Source organism: Macaca mulatta, chromosome 19 (genome assembly GCF_049350105.2).
Source record: "Macaca mulatta isolate MMU2019108-1 chromosome 19, T2T-MMU8v2.0, whole genome shotgun sequence".
Taxonomy (NCBI): Eukaryota; Metazoa; Chordata; class Mammalia; order Primates; family Cercopithecidae; genus Macaca; species Macaca mulatta.
In genome coordinates this window covers 9,709,121-9,736,977 of record NC_133424.1, presented here as the reverse complement: position 1 = coordinate 9,736,977, position 27,857 = coordinate 9,709,121, and the positions used below count along the sequence as shown (strand labels likewise).

The 27,857-nt window shown below is 44.7% G+C and overlaps 1 protein-coding gene across 1 annotated transcript in view; it reads left to right on the top strand.

Annotated features, from left to right (window-relative positions):
- Window positions 1-27,857, top strand: part of MUC16 (mucin 16, cell surface associated) — a 221,390-nt gene that overhangs the window by 111,464 nt on the left and 82,069 nt on the right. The window contains exons 11-22 of the mRNA XM_077979761.1: window positions 880-2,435; window positions 2,613-5,733; window positions 6,729-6,853; window positions 6,934-7,001; window positions 11,278-11,450; window positions 16,381-16,416; window positions 16,659-16,718; window positions 20,935-21,062; window positions 21,405-21,472; window positions 26,238-26,410; window positions 27,052-27,087; window positions 27,341-27,406. Coding sequence (XP_077835887.1) covers window positions 880-2,435; window positions 2,613-5,733; window positions 6,729-6,853; window positions 6,934-7,001; window positions 11,278-11,450; window positions 16,381-16,416; window positions 16,659-16,718; window positions 20,935-21,062; window positions 21,405-21,472; window positions 26,238-26,410; window positions 27,052-27,087; window positions 27,341-27,406 — 5,610 coding nt within the window. The remainder of the gene's footprint in view (window positions 1-879; window positions 2,436-2,612; window positions 5,734-6,728; window positions 6,854-6,933; window positions 7,002-11,277; window positions 11,451-16,380; window positions 16,417-16,658; window positions 16,719-20,934; window positions 21,063-21,404; window positions 21,473-26,237; window positions 26,411-27,051; window positions 27,088-27,340; window positions 27,407-27,857) is intronic.

Sequence of the window (27,857 nt, the reverse complement as noted above, 5' to 3'; positions counted from 1 at the left end):
GTGGAGAAGTGATAGTAATAACAGTAGCAATAGCAGGTCATAGTCATGGTAATAGTAGTAATGTCTTATTGTGACCCAGGAGGCACTGTGCTTGGTGCCTTTGTACCAACATTTTGAGATGGCCATTGTACTTATCCCCACTTTATAGATGGAAAAGTGGAGGTCGAGCAATATTTTTTAACTTAAAGAGCCATCCTTCTCTTTAGAGAAAGAGCCAGAATCCCAGGCAGGGCTATCTTATTCCAGAACCCAAGCTCTCAAACACACAATGCACAATACTTAATCTCTCTCAAGTCAGAGGAGATCCACTTAAGTATACATCCATCCACATATTCATTCATTCAACCATTCAACAAATATTAGTTGAGCCCTTACCATATGCCAAACAGTCAGACGTGAATAGCTGTTACAAATGAGACTGGGAAGGATGGCACAATGCAGATTCAGACAGTGTGATAAGGAAATATTGAGAAACAAAGATGAGTTCTGGCATGAATTTGTAAAGGTGGATGTGGGCTTGGCACACAAGAATGGCAGAACTTAAGGAATCTGATGAGAAGTGGGCACTTCAGGCAGAGAGAAGAGCTTGAGCAAGGCTCAGAGGCTGACGGTGCAGAAAACACATGGGAAGAGGGAATAGATTACTGCGGTCAAGAATTCACAGAGGAGTTATAGAAGATACAACCAAGTTACCGACGAAGGTAAGATAGGGGAATACCAATCACAGTCTCTTTTCCCATTCCAGGAGCATCCCAGGCACATCCTAGTAACTGAGAAACATTTCTCTCCCTTTCCTCATATGGAGAATAAATAAGCTATTGCTAGACCAGTAAGTGAAATCATTTTGTTCAAATTGTGTGCCCATTCCCCAATTCACAGGACTACACACGGGAGGGACAAAAAGAATGGAGACCACCACCACAGCTCTGAAGACCACCACCACAGCTCCGAAGACCACTTCCAGAGCCATCTTGACCACCAGTGTCTATACTTCTACTTTGGGAACACTGACTCCCCTCAATGCATCAGTGCAAATGGCCAGCACAAGTACCACAGAAATGACGATCACAACCCCATATGTTTCCCCTGATGTTCCAGAAATGACATCCTCATTGGCTACCAGCCTGGGAGCAGAAACCAGCGCAGCTCTTCCCAGGACCACCCCATCTGTTTTCAGTAGAGAATCAGAGACCACAGCCTCACTGGTCCCTAGTTCTGAGGCAGAGACAAGTCCAGCTATTCAAACTCTAGATGTTTCTTCTAGTGAGCCAGATACAACAGCTTCATGGGTTATCCATCCTGCAGAGACCATCCCAACTGTTTCCAAGACAACCACCAGTTTTTTCCACAGTGAATCACACACTGTATCTTCCACAGCCACAAGTCATGGGGTAGAAGTCAGCTCAGCCATTCCAGCAAATATCTTACCTAGTGAACCAGATGCACTGACCCCACTGGTCACTATTTCTGGGACAGATGCTAGTACAACATTCCCAACACTGACTAAGTCCCCACATGAAACACAGACAAGAACCACATGGCTCACTCATCCTGCAGAGACCGGCTCAACCATTTCCAGAACAATCCCCAATTTTTCCCATCATGAATCAGATGCCACACTTTCAGTGGCCACCAGTCCTGGGGCAGAAACCAGTTCAGCGATTCCAACTATGACTGTCTCACCTGGTGCAGCAGATCTGGTGACCTCACAGGTCACTAGTTCTGGAACAGACCGAAATATGACTATTCCAACTTTGAGTCTTTCTTCTGGTGAACCAAAGACCACAGCCTCATTAGTCACCCATCCTGAAGCACAGACAAGTTCGGCCATTCCAACTTCAACTATCTTGCCTGGTGTATCACGGATGGTGACCTCAATGGTCACCAGTTTGGCGGCAGAGACAAGTACAACTAATCCAGCTCTGACAAGCTCCCCTGGTGAACCAGCTACCACAGATTCATTGGTCACGCATCCTGCACAGACCAGCCCAACAGTTCCCTGGACAACTTCCATTTTTTTTCATAGTAAATCAGACACCATACCTTCAATGGCCACCAGTCATGGGGCACAATCCAGTTCAGCTGTCCCAATTCCAACTGTTTCACCTGGAGTACCAGGAGTGGTAACCCCTGTGGTCACTAGTTCTATGACAGTGACAGGTACAACTACTCCAATTCTGACTCTTTCTGCTGGTGAACCAGAGACCACACCTTCAATGGCCACCAGTCATGAGGCAGAAGCCAGCTCAGCTGTTCCAGCTGTTTCACCTGGGGTACCAGAAGTGGTGACCTCTCTGGTCACTAGTTCTAGGGCAGTGACCAGTACAACTATTCCAGTTCTGACTCTTTCTCCTGGTGAACCAGAGACCACACCTTCAATGGCCACCAGTCATGAGGCAGAAGTCAGCTCAGCTGTTCCAACTGTTTCACCTAGGGTACCAGAAGTGGTGACCTCTCTGGTCACTAGTTCTAGGGCAGTGACCAGTACAACTATTCCAACTCCGACTCTTCCTTCTGGTGAACCAGAGACCACACCTTCAATGGCCACCAGTCAAAGGACAGAAGGGGCAGAAGCCAGCTCTGCTGTTCCAACTCCAACTGTTTCACCTGAGGTACCAGAAGTGGTGACCTCTCTGGTCACTAGTTCTATGGCAGTGACCAGTACAACTATTCCAACTCTGACTCTTTCTCCTGGTGAACCAGAGACCACACCTTCAACAGCCACCAGTCATGAGGCAGAAGCCAGCTCAGCTGTTCCAACTGTTTCACCTGGGGTACCAGGAGTGGTGACCTCTCTGGTCACTAGTTCTAGAGCAGTGACTAGTTCAACTATTCCAACTCTGACTCTTTCTCCTGGTGAACCAGAGACCACACCTTCAATGGCTACCAGTCATGAGGCAGAAGCCAGCTCAGCTGTTCCAACTGTTTCACCTGGGGTACCAGGAGTGGTGACTCCTTTGGTCACTAGTTCTAGGGCAGTGACCAGTACAACTATTCCAACTCTGACTCTTTTTCCTGGTGAACCAGAGACCACACCTTCAATGGCCACCAGTCATAGGACAGAAAGGGCAGAAGCCAGCTCAACTGTTCCAACTGTTTTACCTGAGGTACCAGGAGTGGTGACCTCTCTGGTCACTAGTTCTAGTGCAGTAGCCAGTACAACTATTCCAACTCTGACTATTTCTTCTGGTGAACCAGAGACCACAACTTCATTAGTCACCCATTCTGAGGCAAAGACAATTTCAGCCATTCCAACTTTAGCTGTCTCCCCTACTGTACAAGGGCTGGTGACTTCACTGGTCCCTAGTTCTGGGTCAGAGACCAGTGCATTTCCAAATCTAACTGTTGTCTCAGGTCAACCAGAGACCACAGCCTCATGGATCACTCATTTCGGGACAGAAACAAACTCTGTTGTTCCAACTTTGACTGTCTCCACTGGGGAGCCATTTACAAAAATCTCATTTGTCACCCATCCTGCAGAGAGTAGCTCAACTGTTCCCAGGACAACCTCAAGCTTTTCCCATAGTGAATCAGACACTATGCCTTCCACAGTCACCAGTCCTGAGGCAGAATCCAGCTCAGCCATTTCAACAACTATTTCACCTGGTATACCAGGTGTGCTGACTTCCCTGGTCACTAGCTCTGGGACAGACATCAGTGCAACTTTTCCAACAGTGCCTGAGTCCCCACATGAATCAGAGGCAACAGCCTCATGGGTTACTCATCCTGCAGTCACCAGCACAACAGTTCCCAGGACAACCCCTAATTTTTCTCATAGTGAAACAGACACCACACCCTCAATAGCCACCAGTCCCGGGGCAGAAGCCAGTTCAGCTTTTCCAACAATAACTGCCTCATCTGATGTACCAGATATGGTGACCTCACAGGTCACTAGTTCTGGGACAGACACCGGTATAACTATTCCAGCTCTGACTCTTTCTCCTGATGAACAAGAGACCACAACCTCATTTATCACCTATTCTGAGACACACACAAGTTCAGCCATTCCAACTCTGACTGTCTCCCCTGGTGCATCAAAGATGCTGACCTCACTGGTCACTAGTTCTGGGACAGACAGCACTACAACTTTCCGAACACTGACGGAGACCCCATATGAACCAGAGACAACAGCCACACAGCACATTCATCCTGCAGAGACCAACACAATGGTTTCCAGGACAACCCCCAAGTTTTCCCATAGTGAGTCAGACACCACACTCCCAGTAGCCATCACCAGTCCTGGGCCAGAAGCCAGTTCAGCTGTTTCAACGACAACTGTCTCACCTGATATGTCAGATCTGGTGACCTCACTGGTCCCTAGTTCTGGAACAGACACCAGTATAACCTTCCCAACATTGAGTGAGACCCCATATGAACCAGTGACTACAGCCACATGGCTCACTCATCCTGCAGAGACCAGCACAAAGGTTTCTAGGACAATTCCCAACTTTTCCCATAGGGGATCAGACAGTACACCCTCAATGGTCACCAGTCCTGGAGTAGACGCCAGGTCAGCTGTTTCAATTACAACCATCCCATCCAGTATACCAGAGGTAGTGACGTCACAGGTCACTAGTTCTGCAACAGACACTAGTACAGCTATTCCAACTTTGACTCCTTCTCTTGGTGAACCAGAGACCACAGCCTCATTGGCTGCCCATCCTGGGACACAGACTGGCTTCACTGTTCCAATTCGGACTGTTCCCTCTAGTGAGCCAGGTACAACAGCTTCCTGGGTCACTCATCCTGCACAGATCAGCACACCTGTTTTGAGAACAACCCCCAGTTTTTCCCATAGTAGACCAGATGCCACACCTTTAATGGCCACCAGTCCTGGGACAGAATTCAGTTCAGCTGGGCTGACAACAATCTCCCCTGGTGCACCAGAGATGGTGACTTCACAGATCACTAGTTCTGGGGCAGCAACTAGTACAACTATTCCAACTTTGACTCATTCTCCTGTTATGCCAGAGACCACAGCCTTATTGATCACCCATCCCAGCACAGAGACAAGTACAACGTTTCCTGCTTCAACTGTGTTTCCTCAAGTATCAGGGACCACAGCCTCACTCTCCATTAGACCTGGCACAGAGACTAGCACAGCTCTCTCAACTCAGACAACATCCTCTCTCTTCACCCTACTTGTAACTGGAACTGGCAGAGTTGATCTAAATCCAACTGCTTCACCTGGTGTTTCTGCAAAAACAGCCTCACTTTCCACCCATCCAGGGACAGAAACCAGCACAATGATTCCAACTTCAACTCTTTCCCTTGGTTTATTAGAGACTACAGGCTCACTAGCCACCAGCTCTTCAGTAGAGACCAGCACCGGTACTCTAACTCTGACTGTTTCCCCTGCTGTCTCTGGGCTTCCCAGTGCCTCCATAACAACTGGTAAGCCCCAAACTGTGACCTCCTGGAACACAAAAACCTCATCATCTGTAACTTCAGCTGGACCCCCAGAATTTTCCGGGACTGTCACAGGCACCCCTATGACCTTGATACCATCAGAGACGCCAACACCACCTAAACCCAGTCATAGAGAAGGAGTGAGTCCAACCACTATCTTGAGAACTACGGTGGTTGAAACCACTAATTTAGCTGCCACAGGTTCCAGTCCCACTGTGGCCAAGACCACAACCACCTTCAATACACTGGCTGGAAGCTCCTTTGCTCCTCTGACCACACCTGGGATGTCCACCTTGGTCTCTGAGAGTGTGACCTCAAGAGCAAGTAAGAATAACTTTTTTATTGTGGTAAAATATAAATACTATAAAATTTTCCATTCTAAACATTTTAAACGTACAATTCAGCAGCACTAATACATTCACATTGTTGTGCAACCCTCACCAATATCTATTTTCAAAACTTTTTTTTTTGTCACCCCAAACAGGACTGAAGGAATAATTTCCCATTCCCCATTTTCCCTAGTGCAGTGGTGCAATCTTGGCTCACTGCAACCTCTGAACCTCTGTCTCCTGGGTTCAAGCAATTCTCCTGCATCAGACTCCTGAGTAGCTGGGACTACAGGTGCACACCACCATGCCTGGCTAATTTTTTGTATTTTTAGTAGAGACAGGGTTTCACTATGTTGGGTAGGCTGCTCTCGAACTCCTGACCTCAGGTGATCCACCCTCCTCGGCCACTCAAAGTGCTGGGATCACAGGCATAAGTCACTGCACCCAGCCCTGTCTCACTTTTCTTTTCTTTTCTTTTCTTTTTTTATTTTTTTGAGACGGAATCCCACTCTGTCACCAAGCTGGAGTGCAGTGGCGAAATCTTGGCTCACTGCAACCCCCGCCTCCCTGTTCAAGGGATTCTCCTGCCTCAGCCTCCTGAGTAGCTGGGACTACAAGGTGTGTGCCACCACACCCAGCTAATTTTTGTATTTTCAGTACAGACAGGGTTTCACCGTGTTGGCCAGGATGGTCTCCATCTCTTGACCTCATGATCCACCCTTGGCCTCCCAAAGTGCTGGGATTGCAGGCGTGAGCCACCGCGCCTGGCCGTCTCAGCCCGTACAGCCCGAGCAAACTGGAATCACTGGTCACCCCACATAGGAAGGTCTCAGACAGTGACTGCTACATAAGGTATTTCAAGTAGGATGGCCCAGGCTGGACCCCAGCTGGATGCTGGAGTTAAAATGTGTCCTCGGAGGCTTTCCTCCCGTGCCCCACTGCCCAGGGTCTGACTTAGGACTGGTCTCTTCTTACCCTCCCTTTCTGCAGCTGGCATGCCTTTGTTGATGCCTTTGACTGTCAACTTCACCATCACCAACCTGCAGTACACGAAGGACATGGGGCGCCTGGGCTCTGAAATATTCAATGCCACCGAGAGGGCCCTGCAGCAGCTGGTGAGAGCCCCCCAGCCAATGCCCACTCCTCCAAAGTTTCGGTCCCTCCTCCTCCTCATCTCTCTCTCATTCCTTCCCAGCTCGAGCCCTTGTTCCAGAACAGCAGTATTGGTTCCCTCTATGCTGGCTGCAGGCTGACCTCGCTCAGGTGAGACCCCCCTTCATGGCACCTACAGCAACCCCGATTCAGTCCTTTCTTTGCCTCCCACACCCCCAGCAGCCACAGCGACTTGGGCTTTTGCTGAGAGGCAGTATAGCATAATAGACCCAAAGTGCCTCGGTTTGAACACCGGCTCTACAATTTGCTAGCTGTGTGACCCTGGGCAAGACGCACAGCCTCTCTGTTCCTCAATCATATTATTTATAAAATGGTGATGATAACATTCTCTTACTCTTGATGATAATAACAGTTTCTTATTCTATTGGTGATAGTAACAGTCCCTTGCTCTTTTCTCTCTGTTTTTTTTTTGAAATGGAGTCTCACTCTGTCACCCAGGCTGGAGTACAGTGGCATGATCTTAGCTCACAGCAACCTCCGCCTCCCAGGTTCAAGCGATTCTCCTGCCCCAGCCTCCCAACAGTCTCTTACTGTTAATCACTTAGCAGAGTGCCTGGACCATTGTGAATGCTCATTTAATTAGGACTCATAGCAGCAATTGGTGTAGCATCTTTGCCAAAGGTATCCCCAGAATCCCTGACAGCTTCCTGGCCCCAGCCCATCTCTACCACATTAGGGTCAAGCTCCGGACACCACAGCTCTGCAGTTTGCTCCCTGGAAAGAGATAGGCACTTTGCCAAAGTCAGTCTTACTGAATCAAAGGGAAAAATCCATTATCTTTTTTTTTTTTTTTTTTTTTTTGAGACGGAGTCTCGCTCTGTAGCCCAGGCTGGAGTGCAGTGGCCGGATCTCAGCTCACTGCAAGCTCCGCCTCCCGGGTTCACGCCATTCTCCGGCCTCAGCCTCCCGAGTAGCTGGGACTACAGGCGCCTGCCACCGCGCCCGGCTATTTTTTGTATTTCTTAGTAGAGACGGGGTTTCACCGTGTTAGCCAGGATGGTCTCGATCTCCTGACCTCGTGATCCGCCCGTCTCGGCCTCCCAAAGTGCTGGGATTACAGGCTTGAGCCACCGCGCCCGGCCCTTTTTTTTTTTTTTTTAATTTTACTTTAAGTTCTACGATACATGTGCAGAACGTGCTGGTTTGTTACATAGGTATGCATGTGCCATGGTGGTTTGCTGCACCTATCAACACATCATCTAGGTTTTAATGACCTGTCTTTTCCTCTCTGCTTGTGTCCCCTCAGTGTTCTCTGGGCTCAGTGGATTCAGGACCCTTTCCTTACACCTTACAACACTGCAGCCTCTCTGTGAGGTTCTCCATTCAGTCAACTCAGATCCCCCTGCCAGAGGGGTGGGTCTTCTACTCACATAGCCCCATGAAAAGAAATCAAAACTGTCCTCAGCTGAGCTCCCCTGACCCCACCCGCCCCCATCTCTCCATAGGATCGGGGAATGTCATAACATTGTTCTTACGACATGCCACCAGCAGTCTAAGTGGTTTACGTGTTTTCATTTATTGTATCCTCACAACCACATTATTTTTATCCCATCTTGTGGATGAGACAACTGAAGCTCAGAATAATCACGTTCCTTGCTTAAGAGAAACCTGGCTTTAAGCCCAAGGGTTCTGGTTCTAGAAACTTTACTTGTAACCTTGACACCAGCAGTTCTCAAGCTCACTGGGTTCAACAACCTTTTACATTCCACTTCGTTGACATACCATTGACATGTAAACATTGTGTATATGTAAGGTGTACAACTAGATGTCTGGACATGTGTGAACCTGGTGAAGTGGTCACCAGAATGCAGTTAATTTGCACGTCCAGCACCTCTCCAGAGTTACCATTTGTGCGCGCATGTGTGTGTGTGGAGAAGATTTAATTTAAGATCAATCCTCTCTGCTAATTTCAAGTATACAATACAGCATTGTTAACCTTCGTAATCATGCTATACATTAGATCTTCAGAACTTATTCACCTTATGGTTTAAACTTTGTACCCTTTGGCCAGCATTATCCCATTCTCTCCTCCCTTTGCATTCTTAAAAAGTATTCATAGCCGAGCGTGGTGGCTCACGCCTGAAATCCCAGCATTTTGGGAGGCTGAGGCAGGTGGATAACCTGAAGTCAAGAGTTCGAGACCATCCTGGTCAACACAGCGAAACCCCGTCTCTACTAAAAATACAAAAATTAGCTGGGCGTGGTGGCGCATGCCTGTAATCCCAGCTACTCGGGAGGCTGAGGCACAAGAATTGCATGAACCTGGGGGGGCGGAGGTTACAGTGAGCTGAGATCACGCCACCGCACTCCAGCCTGGGGGACAGAGTGATACTCTGTCTGAAAAAAAAAAAAAAAGTATTCAGAACTCCAAAGAGCCTTTGGGCTTGTATAACAATATTTACTGTATTCAAAATTAAAACTAGCCCAGGCACAATGGCTCACACCTGTAATCCCAGCACTTTGGGAGGCTGAGGCAGGCAGAAGGCTTGAGCTCAGGAGTTTGCAACCAGCCCAGACGAGCAAGTGAGACTCAGTCTCTACAAAAAATACAAAACTTAGCTGGGTGCGGTGGCGTCTGCCTGTGATCCCAGCTACTTGGGAGGCTGAGGTGGGAGGATGGCTTGAGCCTGGAGGCAGAGGTTAAAGTGAGCCAAGATTGCACCACTGCACTCCAGCCCGGGCAGCAGAGCCTGACCTTGCTAAAAAAAAAAAAAAAAAAAAGAAAAAATTAAAACTAAGAAATAGTACAAATATGTATTCATTCATTCACTAAAAATAATAAATCTACTACATGTTAACATAGAGAACATATTTTTAGGTATAATAGCCATATTCCACCCCCCCTCCACCAAAAAAAACCCATTTAAAAAAAGGGGCGTTGTTTGCAAATCTTTTTCTTTTAATGTTGCGTAGATTTACCTTTTATTTTACTTTTTAATTGGTATATATTGATTGTACATATTTATAGTCTTAATACCTGTGGTATATAGTGATCAGATCAAGGTAATTAACACATCTATTATCTCAAACATTGATCACTTCGTTGTGTTGGGACCATTCAGTATCCTCCTTCTAGCTATTTGACACTAATAATATATTTTTTTAAATTTTTAATTTTTGTGGGTACACAGTAGGTGGGTATTTATGGGGTACATGAGATGTTTTGACGCAGGCATGCAACGTGTGACCATCACTTCAGGGAGAGTGGGGCATTCATCCCATCAAGCATCTATTCTTTGTGTTACAAACAATCCAGTTATACTTTTTTAGTTATTTTAAAAAACACAATTAAATTATTATTGCCTATAGTCACCCTGCTGTGCTATTAAGTACTGGAGTTTTTTTTCAGTAATTTTTTAAATTTAAATTTTAATTTTTGAGATGGAATCTCGCTCTGTCACTCAGGCTGGGGTGTAGTGGCGTGACCTCAGCTCACCGCAACCTCTGCCTCCTGGGTTCAAGTGATTCTCCCACCTCACCTCAGCCTCCTGAGTAGCTGGGACTATAGGCATCCACCACCACACCCGGCTAATTTTTGTATTTTTAGTAGAGACAGGGTTTCACCATTTTGGCCAGGCTGGTCTCGAACTCCTCAGCATAAGTGATCCACCTGCCTTGGCCTCCCAAAGTGCTGGGATTACAGGTGTGAGCCACTGCACCTGGCACTTTTTTAGTTATTTTAAAATGTATAATTAAGGCGAGGCATGGTGGCTTTTGCCTGGAATTCTAGCACTTTGGGAGGCTAAGGTGGGCCAATCACCTGAAGTCAGGGGTTCAAGACCAGCCTGGCCAACATGGCAAAACCCCATCTCTACTAAAAATACAAAAATTAGCCGGGCACAGTGGTAGGCACCTGTAATCCCAGTCACTCTGGAGGCTGAGGCAGGAGAATCGCTTGAACCCACGAGGTGGAGGTTGCAGTGAGCCAAGATCGCATCATTGCACTCCAGCCTGGGCGACAAGAGTGAAACTCTGTCTCAAAAAAAAAAAAAAAAAAAAAAAGAAAAGTCAAGACGAGCAAAAAGATCACCATTTCGGACTGTGATGACTAATCAATTTGGCTTGTGTATTATCTTCACCGCCAGACCATTCGTTCTGTAGCTTAGCTTAGGAGCACCCTCCACCCCATTTGCTCACACTATCCTGTAATCTCTGTGCTCTCACTGCTGTTCTTTGGGTTTCATATTTTCCTTATATTCTTCCACGTCTAGCTGGATTGCAGAGTTAAGTTTATGATTATGAAAGGAAAACTAAATAACAACAACAACAACAAAAACCACCAAGGGGCACCACTGGAGAAAGGAGCTGTTCAGAGTACCAGCTGTCAAGTATCTCTGTATGTCTGTATTCCCATGTCCCTCCCTAGGGCTGAAAAGGATGGGACAAGCACCAGAGTGGATGCCATCTGCACCTACCGCTCAGATCTCACCAGCTATGAGCTGGACAGAGAGCAGCTGTACTGGGAGCTGAGCCAGTTGACTCACGGTGTCACCCTGCTGGGACCCTACACTCTTAACAGGAACAGCCTCTATGTCAACGGTGAGTAGCTATTGACAATGGTGAGTAACTTGGGCTACAGTTGGGGAGGCTCCTCCTGCTCCCCAAATGGGTCTCCCTGTAGTACAAGTCCTCTACCTATGTTCAAAGTTCTGGGCCAACCTAGAATTTCCAGGGTGTGTGGGGTCTGTTTTCTCTCCACTCAACACACTTAAAAAGAAGCTTTCAGTCGGGCACGGTGGCTCACGCTGGCTCACGTCAGCACTTTGAGATGCCGAGGCAGGCAGATCACAAGGTCAAGAGATCAAGACCAGCCTGGCCAACATGGTGAAACTCCGTGTCTACTCAAAATACAAAATTTAGCTGGGTGTGGTGGCGTGTGCCTGTAATCCCAGCTATTCAGTAGGCTGAGGCAGGAAAACTGCTTGAACCTGGGAGGCGGAGGTTGCAGTGAACCAAGATCACGCCACTGCACTCCAGCCTAGCAACAGAGCAGGACTCCGTCTCAAAAAAGAGGAAGCTTCTTTCAAGTGGAAATAAAGATTCCCTCCACAGCCTTCTCATCCCCATGACCATTCAGAGGCCCACGGGGAGCATGCAGAATCAAGGAAGGAAGGGAAAAGCCAGGCTCATTGTGGTGACTGGACATAATTCTTCCCCAACAGGCAACAGGTTCCCAATACAGTCACTCATCTTCGTCTTTCTCTTCTTTATAGCAGCTGGTGGCCCTTTACTTTCTCCAAAGGTCAGCTGGAACTATACACTCCACTCGCAAAACAAACCAAAAAACTCTGACTAATGTGTTTAGCAATAAAGCCCTTTGCAACAATGCTGTTGGCAACAATACCAACAGGAACACCTGTGATAAAGGTTAATATTTATTGAGGGATTCCTGTGATACTGAACTTCGTATGTATATTATGTTTTACTAACCTTACCAAAGTCTTAGCAGGCTGTAAAATATACATACCAGAGAAACAAACAAGGCTCAGGGCAGGGAATCGGTTTGCCCAAGTTTTGATAGCTAAGTAGTAGAATTGGGACTCAAACCCCAAATTGACTCTAAAATCTAGCCACCCTAACTTCTTCTCCTTTTTTATTTATTTATTTATTTATCTATTTATTTATTTATTTTTTAAGACAGAGTCTTGTGGTGTGATCTTGGCTCACTGCAACCTCTGCCTCCTGGGTCCAAGCAATCCTCCTGCCTCAGCCTCTCCAGTAGCTGGGATTGCAGGCACACGCCACCAATCCAGGCTAATTTTTGTATTTTTAGTAGAGACAGGGTTTCACCATGTTGGTCAGGCTGGTCTCGAACTCCTGACCTCAGGTGATCCACCCGCCTCAGCTTCCCATAATGCTGGGATTACAGGCACGAGCCACCGCACCTGGCCACCACCCTAACTTCTAAGCATCGCTGCAGACCCAGCATGAATAAGCCCACACATCTCAGGATGGAAAAGCCTATCAAGGAGCTTCTAATACAACAATTTGAGCTAAAGTTTGATTAACTCTGTCCTCACTATACCACCTTAGACATTTTCTTTATACCTGGATGACAACCTGCCTTGTATTTCATTACAAGTCATTGAGAGTGACTTAAAAGTAGCTGTTAACAGTGTGTGTTTTGGTGAATCCCAAGTGCTGGTGCTGCTGACCGTGTGGCCCTGGGAGAGTCCTGCAGCCTCTCTAGGCTTCTGGAACAATGCTCTTAGCAACATCACCAACAAGAACACCTACAATAAAAGCTAATATTGACTGTAAAAGCTAATATTTACAGAACTTCTTATATGTGTTATGTCTCACTAATCCTGCCCAAAGGATTCAATGTCCTATTTTTTTTTTTTTTTTTTTTTTTTTTTGACAGTCTCCCTCTGGCACCCAGGCTGGAGTGCAGCGGTACAATCTTAGCTCACTGCAGCCTCCGCCTCCCGGGTTCATGCGATTCTCCTGCCTCAGCCTCTCGAGTAGCTGGGACTACAGGCGCCCGCCACCACGCCTGGCTAATTTTTTGTATTTTTAATAGAGACGAGGTTTCCCCATGTTGGCCAGGCTGATCTCAAACTCCTGGCCTCAGGTGATCCACCTGCCTCAGCCTCCCAAAGTGCTGGGATTACAGGCGTGCGCCTCCGTGCCTGCCCATATGTGTTATGTCTTACTAATCCTCTAATCCTGCCAAAAGGATTCAGTGTCCTTATTTATTTATTTATTTATTTATTTATTTATTTATTTATTTTTGATAGAGTTTCCCTCTAGTGCCCAAGCTGGAGTGCAGTGGTGGTCTTGGCTCACTGCAGCCTCCACATCCCGGGTTCAAGTGATTCTCCTACCTCAGCCTCTCGAGAAGCTGGGACTACAGGCGCCCGCCACCACACCTGGCTAATTTTTGTAATTTTGTAGAGATGGGGTTTCACCATGTTGGCCAGGCTGGTCTCGAACTCCTGACCTCCTGTGATCCACCCACCTCAGTCTCCCAAAGTGCTGGGATTATAGGCGTGAGCCACCGTGCCCAGCCATATGTGCTATGTCTCACTAATCTTGCCCAAAGGGTTCAGTTTTTTTTCTTTCTTTCTTTTTAATGGAGTCTCCCTCTGGCGCCCAGTCTGGAGTGCAGTGGTACAATCTTGTCTCACTGCAGCCTCCGCCTCCCAGGTTGAAGTGATTCTCCTGCCTCAGCCTCTCAAGTAGCTGGGACTACAGGCGACCGCCACCACGCCTGGCTAATTTTTGTATTTTTGTAGAGATGGGGTTTCATCATGTTGGCCAGGCTAGTCTCAAACTCCTGATCTCAAGTGACCCACCCAAAAGCCTCCCAAAGTGCTGGGATAACAGGTGGGAGCCACCTCACCTGCCCCTATTTTCGGAATGGATTTTTTTTTTTAATTTTTAAAATGTCAGCTAAGATTATTGTGAAGATCAAATAAGATAAAAACCTCATAACCTAAGTAAATGATAGGGTTCCGCTTGGCCCAGTCTCAGAAGTTTCAAGAAAACCAGTCAAACCAGCAAATGTAAAATAAGTCTAAATTTTCTTTGCACTATTCACAGAGCGCCAAAGAGGATCTAATTCATGTTTCAGAACATACCACACTTGCTAAAATCCCGCAATACTCATGAAAGACTCATGAAAACTCCAGGCCCCTAACTACAAGACATCACTGTGGATCGTCCAAATACAGCAAGCCCCAATCTTAGGACAGGAATGAGGCATGAATGGCCTCTGTGCTAATGATCTAACCTAATGCTGAATTTGTTATTTCCCCTCTGAATCCACTTGGAGATTTCCTTTATATCTGATTTGAAATAGAGAATATATACTCCTCTATCCTTGACATAGGAGATAATACACACAAAGTATTTCATTGTAGTATCAAGTACACATCCTGTTCTGTGTCCATAGGATTATGACTAATTTAGGGCACAGCTTAACAGTGTGGTACTATTGAATGACAGACAGATGTCTGTTTTGTTGGATGCAGGACAAGCCATGTAACCTCCCTAGACTTTAATGTCCTCTCTGTAGAATGGAATAAAAATACCATGTGGGATTGTTCCGATAATCAAATGAGATAATTCAGGAACAACCCATGTGAATTACAGGGCTGTCCCGGGTTCCGTCTTTCCTTGTATCTCTCACAGAGCCTCAAAGGAGATGCAATCCATGACCTAGAGAAACACTCATGGCAACTTCTCTTATCCCCAATTCCTTTCTTGCTCCAATGGTACTGCCACTCCTGTCATCCTGAAGTCTCTTGTTTTTACCACCACATCTGTTTTGCCAAATTTTCTCCAGTATTCCAAACCATACTAATCCTTCCTTCCTTCCTTCCTTCCTTCCTTCCTTCCTTCCTTCCTCCCTCCCTCCCTCTTTCTTTTTCTTTCTCTTTCCTTCTCTTTCTTTCCTTCTTTCTTCTTTCTTTCTTTTTCTCTTCTCTTCTCTTCTTTTCTTTTTGAGACACGGTCTCTCTCTGTCGCACAGGCTGGAGCGCAATGGCACGATCTCAGCTCACTGCAACCTCTGCCTCCTGGGTTCAAGCGATTCTCCTGCCTCAGCCTCCTGAGTAGCTGGGATTACAGGCGCCCACCGCCATGCCACGCTAATTTTTGTGTTCTTAGTGGAGAGGGGGTTTCACCATGTTGGCCAGGATGGTCTTGAACTCCTGACCTCAAGTGATCCACCTATCTAGGTCTTCCAAAGTGCTGGGATTACAGGCGTGAGCCACCGCACCCGGCTCCATATGAACCATTTCTATCCCTCATCTCTCTATACTTTTACCTAAAAATACCACTCTATTCACCCATCACATTTTTGTCAGTTCTACATCACACACACACACACACACACAGAGAGAGAGAGAGAGAGAGAGAGAGAGAGAAACAAAGCTGGAAAAAAATTGTACTATCATGAAATTTTGTGAAAGGAGGTAAGCTGACAGAGTAAGAATCAAACTAAATTATCTTTATGGGTAGAGACAATACAAATAAGATCAGAAAGCTCACTCATCCATACATGTGTCTTTCCACCCTTGTAATGTATTTATTATTATTGCTGGTGCATACTAGATTCCCCATAAATAGGGACAGCTATTATGATATTTTTATTTCAGGAATAATAATAGTGATGATCTCCACCATTATTGTCCAAGGACAAAGCACAAAATAAGTACCAAATAAAATGTAGCCATTATCCTTTATTCACAAAAGATCCTGGCCCCACCTCTTCTCAATGAAATGTCCATGACTTGTTCAACTTTGGCAACTCTGGGCTGAGACGATAGAGGTTCTCTTGTGAGCTGAAGTCACGCATCTAAGGTGGAAACCCTTTCCCTCCCTCTGGCTGGCTGAGGGATAGCCCAGATGGGGTCATCATGAAAGTTTCCCATGATTTCCATTTCTAGATCTACCATCTTCCCCTCCCCTACCTCTCACCCATCATAATAGTCCTTCTTTACTCTTTCCTCCCTATCTGCAGGTTATAACCATCGGTACCAGACCCCTGCCACCAGCAGTGAGTATTCAAAGCTGTGATATTCCAATGGCCTTGGGATCCTTCCTCCCCAAGGTGCATTCCTCAGGAAAGAAACTGATCATTCCCCTCCCTGCGGGCCCAGCCACAGCCTCAGAGCAGCCCCTAACCCATCAAGGTCTTGGTGTGAACCAAGATAGAAGCCCAAATACCAATTAGCAGTTCCTGTGCCACATGCCTTTAGAAAGACACCCAATCATTTTTCCACGTTCTTTTTTTCTCAGCTCCAGTGACTTCTACATTCTCCCCAGGGATTTCCACATCCTCCATCCCCAGCTCCACAGGTAGGAAGCTCCTCTCTGGCTTCTATGAAATTTAACACTGCACGGTCTGTTCCCTGCTGACCACCCAGCCTCGGCCTGTTCCACTCTCCCTCTCACTCTCTAATTTTTTTTCTTTTTTCCTTTTCTTTATTCTTTTTTTTTTTTTTTTTTAACACGGAGTCTTGTTCTGTCACCCAGGCTGGAGTGCAATGGCATGATCTCAGCTCACTGCAACCTTCGCCTCCCAGGTTCAAGTGATTCTCCTACCTCAGCCTCCCAAGTAGCTGGGATTACAGGCATGCGCCACCACGCCTGGCTAATTTTTTGCATTTTTAGTAGAGACAGGGTTTCATCATGTTGGCCAGGCTGGTCTCAAACTCCTGACCTCAGGTGATCCACCTGCCTCGGCCTCCCAAAGTGCTGGGATTATAGGCATGAGCCACCACTCCTGGCCCACTCTCTAAATTTTGACCATCCCAGGTACTTGAGTGGTATTCTAGCACCCTAACCTCTGTCCAGCCTCAGGAGTTTTGCACTAGCAATTCCTGGAGGCCAGCTATGGTTGGTATCTTCTCAACTTTCTATTTTTTTTTTATTTAATTTTTTTTTTTTTTTTTTTTTGAGATGGAGTCTCACTCTGTCACCCATGCTGGAGTACAGTGACACGCTCTTGGCTCACTGGAACCTCTACCTCCTGGGTTCATGCAATTTTCCTGCCTCATCTGGAAATTTTCTCAGTGGCCAAGATCATGCCACTGCACTCCATCCTGGGCAATGGAGCTAGGCTCCATCTCAGAAAAAAAAAAAAAAAAAAAAAAAAGATAGAAGTTGGGCATTCCTAACCCTTAACCCTGCCTTGTGATTCTGGAGTTATTGGATAGAACCTGGTGTCCTGTAATTTAAATTCTTCCTTCCGGCCTCCTGTTTTGTGAGTCACAATACTGCAAACTTTTAACATGCTGTAGACAGGATGTTCACTCTCCACTTCCTCACTGCTCTGCCCTAATCAATTCAACCATTTATGTGACATGCCTAACTCCTCTGGGCTTGTACGTATGTAATGTGTATTATAAAGCAAGTCATTCCATGATCAATGATGTCACTTTTTCTAGGTGCTTTTGAAATTTGTTCTTCATCATTAATTTTCAGTAGTTTGATTACGATGTGTCTGGGCATGGTTTTCTTTGAGTTTATCCTGCTTAAAGTTTTCTCAGCTTCTTGAGTCTCAAAGTGTTTGTTTTTCAAGAAATTTGGGAAATGATCTGAGACTATATCTTCAACTTTGTTTTCTGCTCTGATTCTTTCTCCCCTTCGGACCTCCAATGAAATGATGTTGCCCCAAGAGACCCTGAGGTTCTGTTCATTTTGTTATTTGTCAACCTTTTTTTCCTCTCCAACTTTCAGGTTTAATAATTTTTATAGAATATTTTCACAATCACCAAGCCTTTTCTCTGTCAGCTCCATTCTGCCCGTCCATTGAATTCTTTTTATCTCAGTTACTTTATCTTCCAGTTCAAAAGTTTCTATTTGGTGATAGATAGATAGATAGATAGATAGATAGATAGATAGATAGATAGATTAGATGATATATGTTATAACATATATATTATATATTATGTTATATAAAAATATATTTATGATTATAATGTAACATATATGTTATATATAGCTATTTATATAGCCATAACTATATATAAACTATATATAGTTATATATAACCATATATATAGTTACCATATAGTAACCATATATAAAACACATAGTTACATATATAGTGTCTCTCTATATAGTTATAGTTATACATATGTTATAGATAGAGTTTCTATATCTGCAACTGTATATAGTTATATATGTATGTTTCTCTGTATATAACTATAGATATTTCTATACCTATAGTTATAGAAACTATATATGTAACTGAGAAATGCTGGGGAAAGATGGCATGAGGAAGCCTGGAGCAGTCATGGTCGTCCCCGCTCCGCGCCGAACTCATCAAGAACAGAAGGGTCCTCCTCATTCTCCAGCCATGTTGACCTTGAGCAATTTACTTCCCCTCTCAGTACCTCAGTTTTCTCACCTGCCAAGTGGGGACAATAATATTTCATAAATTGGTTGCAAATGTTAAATGCAACTCTATGTAAGAACACCTAGCACGGGGGCTACCAGGGAATTTGGTTTAACAAATATTTATCAGGCCCCTATTCTGGGCTAGGCAGAGGGGATAAGATGTTGATTAAGTCAAATGCAGTCCCTCCCCTCACCAAGTTTACAGTGTATTGAGGAAGACTGAAATGGAACAAGCAATTACAATTAGCAATAAAAGACAACCAAGTTATTGAGCACTTACTATATGGCATACCATGTGCTATTTTTTTATTTTTAACTTTTCATTTTGAAATAAATAATAAATATAATAAAATAAATAATAAATAATATAAATAATAAATAACTTTTCATTTTGAAATAAATAATAAATATAATAAAATAATATAAATAAATAATAAATAACTTTTCATTTTGAAATAAATAATAAATAAATTCAGGGGATGTTGCGAAAATAGTGTAGCGTTCCCCTGTACCCTTCACCCAGTTTCTCCCCAGTGGCTACATCTTACATAACTCTAATACAATATCAAAAGCAGGAAATTGACATTGTTAAAATCCATTTTACTGGTTTTACCTGTGTGTGCGTATATCAGCTTGTGTGTGTGCATGCACGTGTGTGCACACGTGTGTGCATGTGTGCATGCCTGCGTGTGTGTGCGTGTGTGCATGCATGTGTGTGCACATGTGCATGTGTGCGTGCGTGTGTATGCATGTGTGCACGTATGTGTGAGTCTTTGCACATGTGTGTGCATGTGCACGTGTGTGTCCATGCATGTGTGTGTGCGTGTGTGTGGGTAGCCCTATGCAATTTTTATCACATGGGCGTAGCCCTATAATCACCACCACCATCAAGATTCAGAACTGTTCCATTCTCCCAAAGATTCCCCTCATGCTACCCTTTATAATCATGCCCACCGAGCCCAATACTATTGAATAGAGTAACCATTGCTATTCTGCTCTCCATCTCCATCTCCCTCTCTACAATTTTATTTTGAGTATGTTATTTAAACAGAAATGTCCAACATATCACCTTTGGATCTGGCTTCTTTTCCACTCAGTGTAATGCCCTGGAGATGTGCTCTTTTTAACAGTCATGTAACCTTCCTAATTTCCCTCCAAAATATCATTATGCCCCTCATCGCCTTTTTTTTTTTTTTTTTTTTTTTTGGTTTGAGACAGTCTCTCTCTGTAGCCCAGGCTGGAGTGCAGTGATATAATCTCAGCTCAATGTAGCCTCCATCTCCCAGGTTCAAGTGATTCCCCTGCCTCAGCCTCCTGAGTAGCCGGGATTACAAGTGCATGCCACCAAGCCTGGCTAATTTTTGTATTTTTAGTAGAGACGGAATTTCACCGTCTTGGCCAGGCTGGTCTCGAATTCCTGACCTCAAGTGATCTGCCCGCCTTGGCCTCCCAAAGTGCTGGGATTACAGGCATGAGCCACCGCGCCTGGCCCATTATGCCCATTGTATTACAGTGGAAGAAACTGAGGTATGGACAGGTAACATGTCCACGGTCACTTGGCTGGTGAGGGGCAGAGAGGGGATTTGAAAACAAATCTGACTCACTAGTGTGGCCGTAACCATGGTAACTATGTCTGTCTAGCGTGTGGTCTCCTCTTTATTAAAGGAAGAGCAAGTTCTGGGAGTTTGGGGATTGGGTGGGGAAGGGTAGCCAAGTAAAGCAGGTGAGAGAAGGTCTGCTTTAAGGACTGCTGTTTGATGTTTTGTTGTTGTTGTTCAGTGTTCAATGGGATTGAGTTGACTCTTTTTTTCCTTCTTGTTCCCCAAAGCATGAGACTGTCCCGGTCCTTTTTTCTTTTAACTTCTCAGCTAGAGTTTGTTAGGGTGGGTATGGGCACCTGGCAGAGTCTGAGACCTCAGCTTCCAGTAGTCACACATTCTGACCCAATACACCCACCCTGGTCCCCTAACCTGCTTCTGGGCCCAGGTAATGCATTTTAGCAACATCCCACTTTTCTCCTTACCTGGCTTTCCGTTATCCGTCCAAACTAAAGCACCCACCTGTCTGCTTCAAACTCTTGCTTCAAGCACTCTGTCTGGGTCCTCAGAAATTGACTTAGAGTCAGTTCAGATCTGACTCAGGCGTGGTCTTCTTTTCTCCTTCCTTGCAGCAGCCACAGTCCCATTCATGGTGCCATTCACCCTCAACTTCACCATCACCAACCTGCAGTACGTGGAGGACATGCGGCACCCTGGTTCCAGGAAGTTCAACGCCACAGAGAGAGTCCTGCAGGGTCTGGTGAGAGCCCCGCCCACCTTACTCCTCCCCCGCCCACTTAGACAAACCACGCCCACCTCACACTACCTCTCCCACTGATGCCAGCCATGGCCACCTCATCCAACCCCAGCCACCTTTCCCTGCCCCACCCACTGATTTTAGCCAAGCCCACCTCACCCTTCCCCACCTACTGATGGCAGCCACGCTCACCTTTCCATGCTATGCCCACTTATTTCAGTCACACCCACCTCATCCTGTCCCACCCACATCACTCCAGCCTGGTCCACCCCTCCAGTGCCCCACTCTTCCTGGCTTCCCACAGCTGTTGTTTCTGTTTCTCACCTCCCCTCTCCTTCCTTGCAGCTCAAACCCTTGTTCAGGAATAGCAGTCTGGAATTCCTCTATTCAGGCTGCAGACTAGCCTCACTCAGGTGAGACCCTCCCCAAGAAAACACAACCCAACAGGTGAATATGACCCTAGTCTCTGGGCTTCTTGATTCTGTTCATACTTGGAACAACTATTGCCCATGGATACTAAGCATCACCACCACCAGCAGCAGCTAACTATTCCTAAGACCCAAGGGGCATTATGTACTTTATATTTAATGCCTCATCAATGTTTGCAACAGTCTCATGAAACAGGAGCAGAAGGGGAAACTGAGGCCCAGGTTAAGTGGCTTGTGCCAGGGCACACGAAGCAACTCCAGCACTTCAGGTTCTAGATCCAAACTCCTATCCCTTAGGTGGCACTGCCTCTTCTGCTCCCTTGCAACATGTGGAAAACCCCAATCTGACTTCCCTCTAAAGGAACTTTCCCAGAGAATCTAAGAGGGGAAGAAAGGAAGGCGTTCAGCCCTTACACACAGGAGGTCAGCTCTTGAGTGACTCAGAATGCAGCCACAGAGGGCCTGGCCGCTCTGAGGGAGACTGAGAGGCGCCGAGGGCACTGTACCTGAGTGCTGGAAAGGGCACGTCTTTTAGGGTAGACGTTGGTTGATATCATTTCCTGCCTGGCATTCTCACCTTTCACACCTCTCTCACAGAATCTCCAAGTGTGTCTCTCCCAAGAGTCCCATTTTATCAGTCATCTACCTCCAGCTTCCTTTCCTTCCCAGGGGGAAGCGGGGACAGGGTGCCCTAGTGGCTAAGAGCATTGGTGAACTCAGGCAGACCTCAGTTCTAAACCAACCCAGCTCTGCCATTTACTGAGTTCTGTGACCCTGAGCAAGTGCCTGACATCTTCTGTGCCCTGTTTCCCGACATATGATATACACAAAATACATATATAGACATATAGTGCATATACATATTGAGGCATATTTTATAAACGCATATTTATAGACATTTTATATGCATATGCTATATACATATACATCATATGTTATGTATAATGTATATATTATACATATTGTTATATTGTATACATGTTATATGTTATAACATATATAGTACATGTATCTATAACATACATATGTTACATATAACATATATGTACATAACATAACATGTTACATATGTTATGTTACATATAATGTATATGTTATATATGATATATAATTATATATTATATAATTGTTATATATAATGTATATATTATAGTTGTTATAAATTATATATAGCATATAATGTATACATTATGTATTGTTATATATAATATAACCTATACATATATAACATATGTATAACTTTTATGTTATATAATGTATATAACATATATGTGTGTGATGTATATAGCATATCTGACATTAACATATGATATATGCTATAATATATGTTATAACATATATTACATGTTACATAACAAACATTTTGTTATAAATCAGTTTAATATACATTATGTTACATATAATGTATATGTTATATATGACATATTGTATATAATTATATATTATATAATTGTTATGTATAATGTATATATTATATTTGTTATGTATTATGTACCACATATAACATACACATTATATATAGTTATAATATATACCTATATAACATATATGTATAACTTATATGTTATATATGATGTATATAACATATATGTGATGTATATAACATATCTGACATTAACATATAACATATATTATAATCTAACATATATTTGTTACATATAATATATATCATGTATAATAATATAATATGTATAAATATATAATATATAAAAGTATGTAAGTATAAATACATATCATATATACATATATTATATATAGTATACATGTGGATACATATAACTACTACATATATCTAGTATATATTCTATATATAACCAGTCCATGAATTACAATGATTCAACTTACGATTTTTCAAACTTGGTGATAATGCCATAGCAATATGCATTCAGTAGAAAGCATACCTTCAACACCCATGCAACCATTCTGTCATTCACTTTCAGTACAATATTCAATAAATTATATGATATATTCAACAGTTTATAATAAAATAGGCTCTGTGTTAGGTGATTTTGCCCAACTGTAGGCTAATGTAAGGGTTCAGAGCATGTTTAAGGTAGGATAGGCTAAGCTATCATGTTCTGTAGGTTAGGTATAGTCAATTTTTATTTTTATTTTTATTTTTATTTTTAAGACAAAGTCTTGCTCTGTCACCCAGACTGGAATGCAGTGGTGCGATCATAGCTCACTGCAGCCTCGAATTCCTGGGCTCAAGTGATCCTCCCACCTCAGCCTCCTGAGTAGCTGGGACTACAGGTGTGTGTCACCACACCTGGATATTTTTTTTCAATTTTTTTGTGGAGAGGAGGGTCTTGCCATGTTGCCCAGGTGGCCTTGAACTCCTGGGCTCAAGGAATCCTCCCACTTTGGCCTCCCAAAATCCTGGGATTATAGGCATGAGCCACCACGCCTGGCTACAGGGCATTTGACCTATGATATTTTCAATTCACAATGGTTTATCAGGGCCGGGCATGGTGGCTCACACTTGTAATCCCAGCACTTTGGGAGGCTGAGGCAGGTGGGTCGCTTGAGGCCAGGAGTTTGAGACCAGGCTGGCCAAATGGCAAAATCTTGTCTCTACTAAAACTACAAAAATTAGCCAGATGTGGTGTGACAGCTGTAGTTCCAGCTACTCGGGAGACTGAAGCATGAGAATCACTTGAACTTAGGAGATGAAGGTTGCAGTGAGTCAAGGTCACACCACTGCACTCCAGCCTGGATGACAAAGGAGACTCTTGTCTCCAAAAAACAAAACAACAGGCTGGGTGCGTGGCTCATGCCTGTAATCCCAGCACTTTGGGAGGCTGAGGCTGGTGGATCACCTGAGGTCAGTAGTTCAAGATCAGCTTGGCAAACATGGAGAAAACCCATCTCTACTAAAAATACAAAAATTAGCTGGGTGTGGTGGCGGGTACCTGCAGTCCCAGCTACTCAAGAGGCTGAAGCAGGAGAATGGATTGAACCTGGGAAGCAGAGGTTGCAGTGAGCCAAGATCACACCACTGCACTCCAGCCTGGGCAACAGAGTGAGACTCCATCTCCAAAAACAAAAGAAAACAAAAACAAAAAAAGAAAATAAAAAACATGGGTTTATCAGGACATAATACCATCATGAGTCAAGAAGCGTCTAAAAGTATGTGATAGTTATATAAAAATAGTTATGTAGTTATATACAATAGTTATATATAAATCAGTTTAATATATGTTAGGTAGAGGTATTTGGTAGTTATATAAAAATAGTTACATAATAGTTATATAGTTGTATAATTATATAAAATAGTTACATATAAACCAATTTAATATATGTTAGGAAGAGGTATAATAATATATATTACATATGCTATATAATATAATAATGTATAAAATGCAAAACATCATATATATTTTATATTAAGCTTATATTTACAGATCTACATATTTATATATTTTATGTTATATATAATTGTGTTATACATAATATAATTAGTATAGTACTGACCGGGGCAATTGAGCAGTACCAACCCATAGGGATGCTTCGAGGATGAAAATATGTGATTATGAATACAAAATGCTGGGCCTGCTGCATAGGAAGTATTTAATAAATGGTAGTTGTTACTATAAAGTCGTTCGTACTATAGAGCTACTCACAACCCTGGGACATAGGAGCCCCTTTTCCTGTAATCACTCAATAGTGGGTGGGCAGGTAGATGAGTCCATGTCCTGTGGCCAGGAACAGGTGCTGAGACACGAAGACCTTCTGACTGCTTGTTGGACCAGCCACAGTTTCAGACAGACCAGCCAAAAAGGGCATTTTTCCCAAGCCATTCAGGTCCTTTAAGTTTCGTAACAAATCTCCTAGCCCTGCTGGTCCATAGGATCTAGAGACGATTACTTGAACCTTCTGATCCCGCCATTTGAAAACACCATGCCGTGGGCACCAGTAGGAGGGCCACTGCTACGCGCACCAGTACAAGGGCCACTGCCACGGATTACAGATTGACCCTAAGTACAGCTGTCGCACATCTGGTACTTTAGGAGGCTTATTCGGGGCCATGCAGATCCCTGGCATTATTATCCTAGGATCCTACACCAAGCAAAGCAGGAGCTGCCCCTCCTCATAAACCCATAAGCCCTCCTCTTGAGCAAAGCAGCTGGGAAGGCAGAAGCTATTCAAGCTCCCCTCTGCCCCAGTTCCAAAGACAGACTCAGCTCAAGCTACATGCAGTAAACCCTATAAAAGTCTCACCTCTTGGCATTTCTGCCATGATAATGCTTTCTGCTTCCACTAATAATCCTAGTAATTTGTTTATGGTAGGCATCTCTCTGATGAGAGCCGCATCCTTTTTGTTTGTTTGCTTGTTTGTTTGTTTGAGACAGAGTCTCGCTCTGTTGCCCAAGCTGGAGTGCAGTGGCGTGATCTTGGCTCACTGCAACCTCTGGCTCCTGGGTTCAAGCAATTCTCCTGGCTTAGCCTCCCGAGTAGCTGGGACTGCAGGCACGTACCACCACACCCAGCTAATTTTTGCATTTTTAGTGGAGATAGGGTTTCACCATGTTGGCCAGGATGGTCTCAATCTCTTGACCTCGTGATCCACCTGCCTCAGCCTCCCAAAGTGTTGGGATTACAGGCGTGAGCCACCGCACCCGGACTGAGAGCCACATTCTTGTTAACCACAGTTTCCCCAGATTTCGCATTAGGGGCTGACAAAGAGTGGAAAGGAAGGACAAAAGGATGGAGAGGTGGATTGACTAAGCATATGTAGGTTCTTAACCAGGCCAGAGAAGGACGGATCAGCCACAGCAGTGGATGCCATCTGCACACATCACCCTGACCCTGAAGGCCTCAGACTGGACAGAGAGCGACTGTACTGGGAGCTGAGCAACTTGACCAATGGCATCCAGGAGCTGGGCCCCTACACCCTGGACCAGAACAGTCTGTATGTCAACGGTGAGCAGCTGTGATGTGGTTGGAGGCTCTTCCTCTTCCTCCTTGCTGGGCAGCCTGTAATCTCTGGCTTGAGGTCACACTCACTACCAGGCAATTGAAAATTTGTCCCTGTGCTCTACATGGGATGACTAAGTTCTGGACTTCAGATTATCTCTTTTTTTTGAGACGGAGTCTCGCTCTGTTGCCAGGCTGAGGTGCAGTGGCATGATTTCAGCTCACTGCAACCTCCGCCTCCCAGGTTCAAGCAATTCTCCTGCCTCAGCCTCCCGAGTAGATGGGACTACAGATGCATGCCACCACACCCAACTAATTTTTGTATTTTTAGTAGAGACAGGGTTTCTCCATGTTGGCCAGGATGGTCTCGATCTCTTGACCTCATAATCCACCTTGCCTTGGCCTCCCAAAGTGTTGGGATTACAGGCTTGAGCCACCGCACCTGGCCAGGATTTCACGGTTTCTTCATCATCATGGAATGAATTCCATCAGGGCATTCTTCCCCGATATGAGGGCGCTGATAGGAAATCTTTAATGGTCCCTGTTGCATGAAACTCATTCCATTGCACCAGGGTAGCCCTGACCCCTAATTGGTCCCCCACATCTCCTCGTCACTTACCCACACTCCTCCCTCCTTCTCTATGCAGGTTTCACCCATCGAAGCTCTATGTCCGCCACCAGCAGTGAGTATTCAACTCATTTCCACATGCCCATGATCCTACACAAAGCAAAGCAGGAGCTGCCCCTCTTCATAAACCCATAAATCCTCTTGAGCAAAGCAGCTGGGAAGGCAGAAGTTATTCAGGCTCCTCTCTGCCCCAGTTTCAAAGACAGACTCAGCTCAAGCCCACATGCAGCAAACCCTATAAAAGTCACCTTTTGGCATTTCTGCCACGGTAGTGCTTTCTGCTCTCACTAATGAGGACTTCTCCTCAGCTCCTGGGACCTCCACAGTGGATGTGGGAACCTCAGGGACTCTATCCTCCAGCCCCAGCCACACGAGTAAGTACCAGTTAATGACATCTCTATTACAGCATGCTATCTCTGTCATTTTTACTCAGATGAAGATGGAAAGTCATAGCAAATCTACTGACAGTGAGTGGACCAATGAAATTTGTTGGCCACCTAGTGTGTACCAGATCCTAGAGATACAGCAGGGAAAACAAAACTGATACAAAATCTCTGCTCTCAGTGAGCTTGTTTTCTTGTCATGATGATGATGTTGGTGGTGGTGCTATTGATGATGATGATGGTGATGGTGATGATGTTGAAGAAAATGATGCTGGTGATGGTGGTGGGGGTTACTATGGTAATAATGATAAGTTGAGTGTGATGATGATGGTGGTGGTGTTGATGATGGTGATTATTATTATGCTAGTGATGTTGATGATGGTAATGGTGATGTCAATGACAATTGCAATGATGGGGATGAGGATGATGTTGGTGATGGTGG